The 2,919-nt window shown below is 31.0% G+C and overlaps 1 protein-coding gene across 5 annotated transcripts in view; it reads right to left on the bottom strand.

Annotated features, from left to right (window-relative positions):
• Positions 1 to 2,919, bottom strand: part of LOC108739401 (calbindin-32) — a 29,936-nt gene that overhangs the window by 6,559 nt on the left and 20,458 nt on the right. For all 5 annotated transcript variants that reach the window (XM_025973080.1, XM_025973081.1, XM_025973079.1 and 2 more), the window contains 2 exons: positions 744 to 815; positions 16 to 687 (listed from right to left, as the gene is read on the bottom strand). In XM_025973080.1, the coding sequence (XP_025828865.1) occupies positions 538 to 687; positions 744 to 815 (222 nt within the window). In that variant the 3' untranslated portion in view covers positions 16 to 537. The remainder of the gene's footprint in view (positions 1 to 15; positions 688 to 743; positions 816 to 2,919) is intronic.

Genomic DNA, 2,919 nt, shown 5'->3' on the forward strand with positions numbered 1-2,919 from the left:
CGAAGTCTTTTCTACCTTCATACTTTGGATTTTTCCCTAAAGGCGCTATTAATGTTTGTAAAATTTTCCTTTTAGATTTTTGGCCTTCAGTGGCAGGCAAATTGACAATTAAATGATAAAATATATCGTTGATAAACAATGCCAACTCATAGCATTTATTGTTTTCCACGTTTAGAGTTTTAAATTTGAATTTCTATCCTATTATACTCTTTACTTATTATATCCTGATTTTAAATTTTAAGGATAATTTAATAAATTAAAAATTGTTTGAAAAAAATTAGGTACTTATAAGAGTTAAACAAGTAGGTGCTATTTAAATATTTAAAAAATATATATAACACTCAACTGTGTTGTCCCATGTAGGCATTTATAATTAATCTGACAATATTGCAATATCTCTCCCTTTTATGGTAAAAGTAAATAAAAATATTTTCAATCACGTATAAACTGTTGTAAATGGGACAAGTTTATAGTAATTATTTTCTTTTCGATTATTAGTAGGATAAACATTTAGGTGTTGAAATAAAAGTTTATTGCTTAAGCTGACGGTTCCTCCTCTTGATTATGCTTAGCAAGTGCCAAAAGGATCATCGTCAATTCTTTTCTGTTTATTTTACCATCGTCATTGTAGTCCACTCCTCTCAGAATAGTTTCTTCAAAATCCAAAAGGTCTTGAGCGTCATAATCCTACAAAATAATTGCTTCAGTTTGAATAACACTCTTTTGTTACGTTCTTTCCGAACCTTCTTAACCAATTCAAGCAAATCTTTCAGAAATCCTCTTAATTCCTCATTTTCTATCGTCCCGTTGTTATCCTGTGAGATAAGAAATATATACTTACGAATAAGACTGCGTATTACCACAGAGAAATTAAAAATTTACTAAAAATACAAATTTATTATTTTTCTAAAATATAGAATTAATAATTATTGTAGATAGAAGTAGAAATCAAAAGAAAGGAAGATAACTAACTATAACCAGTGCGTAAATGGAAGAATACAACTTCTAACTCAAGAATATATATATATACATGTATCCCTTTTATTTTAATCTTCTAATAATTACCCTGTCATAAAGGGCAAAAACCCTTTCGATGTCGTCTTTGGTAAGTTTCGTTGCTCCCTGAAAAAAATTGAATAAACATTAGTTAAAAATTCATGAACGGAACATAAACATTAAAATGAAAAATATAACAATTTGGATATTGAAGGAATATTGTACTTTACAACAAGGACATGCAGTAGAATGAAAGCAGGCAAAAAGAAAAACGGTGCGACAAAGCTCATGTTGCTTTCCATCCCTAAAGAAAGCAAAAAAACGTCTCAATATAGATGTAGATGTACCTAGGCAAATTATATCATTACCTATTTTATTTTTATTTCTATCATTTAGTTCACTGTGAAACTTTAAGACAAATGTTTCTTTCGAATTCTTTGACGCCTTATGGACGGAAAGGAAAAGATATAAATTTTCATTTAGTGAAAAGTGTTTACAGACACTTTGATTGTTCCTAGAGCGTTTGTCGATTATTATTATTATTAGATATACCGTATGCGAAAATATCTATTTTGACATTGAGCTGTAATACGCCACCCACGTCGAAAGCAGTAAGGGCGGCACAACATGCATACTGACTGGGTGATGTTAACCAAGTTAAAGGTTCACTTTTTCGCAATCGGTATAACTATGTGTATTTTTAAATGCTTGCTCGCAATGGTTACTCGCTCATCAGTTCAAAATAGTTTATTGTTAATAGAATATTTATAAAAATGGTCTCGACTGTTTTTCGAGGACGAAAGCATATTGGGACTACTTTAAAATGAACTCACTCTTTTCATATTTAATTTAAGAAAACAGCACAGTGAGTGTTCGGCTGCAGAAAAGGCCTCTAAAGCACGTGCGAACACCTTGTATATTAAATGATGTATTATACAACGCTAATCGAGAAATGCTGCAGGTGCTTCACTATTCACTCACGACCAGCTCAATTAGTTATCATAACAAGTTTAAATTGTACTTACTTCAAATCCTTCCTAAGGTTCAAGCAACAAATAAAGCCGTGCAATAATTAATTAGAAATGGTATTTTTAGCACAAGTTTAGTATTTGGGTCGAGTTTTTAGTTTGTAGTGTTTAATGGGTTGCATGGAGCTAGCCAAACTTTGGAAACTTAACATTTACAAACTTTGCTGATACTTAAACTCATCTAACAGTTAATATATTCGATGTTTAATAAGTTTAATCCTTTGGATTACTTAATTATTGTAAGCATGGCTATATTAACGTGTTCTTCGTCAATTTCAGCAGTATCTTGTAGAAAAATTAATGGGCATTAAAAAATAAAATAGAATTTTGATTTAATACACAGTGATGAAGTTGAAGCATTGCTAAAACTGATTAATCAATCAGGAATGGTATATCTCTTCTGTCGTATCTACATTAATTATGAGAGTTTCAGAAGTTTAGCTAGCGCCACTGAACTTTATTGTTGCGCATAGTTTTAATCTATTGCTAAATAAGTGCAACAGTGGCCAAAAGTGCATCAGAGATCAGGGGAAGTAATATAAATTACGAGCAAATGTCAGACATTACAACTTCTACGATAGCAGAGAGAGACAGATTTATTTGCTTTATCGACTTTTACATAAGAGAAGATCTATGTAAAGTGTTAAGAAAAGTGTGCAAAATGCATAACCCTTAGATGGGCCATATAGAATTGGTATGAAAAGAACGATATCATTTTATCGTCTACTACTTTGTATTTAATTAGGTTCACACACGTGAAGTAAAATCAGAAGAGAATTATACATTGCAATTTTAAATCTTTATATGATTAGAAAATACTACAAAGGCGTGGTAAACGCCATCTGTAGTACGATGCTACATTTTAGGATTACGTATGCTCCAACAAAGTCCATTT

Source organism: Agrilus planipennis, unplaced genomic scaffold (genome assembly GCF_000699045.2).
Source record: "Agrilus planipennis isolate EAB-ADULT unplaced genomic scaffold, Apla_2.0 scaffold123, whole genome shotgun sequence".
NCBI classification, from domain to species: domain Eukaryota; kingdom Metazoa; phylum Arthropoda; class Insecta; order Coleoptera; family Buprestidae; genus Agrilus; species Agrilus planipennis.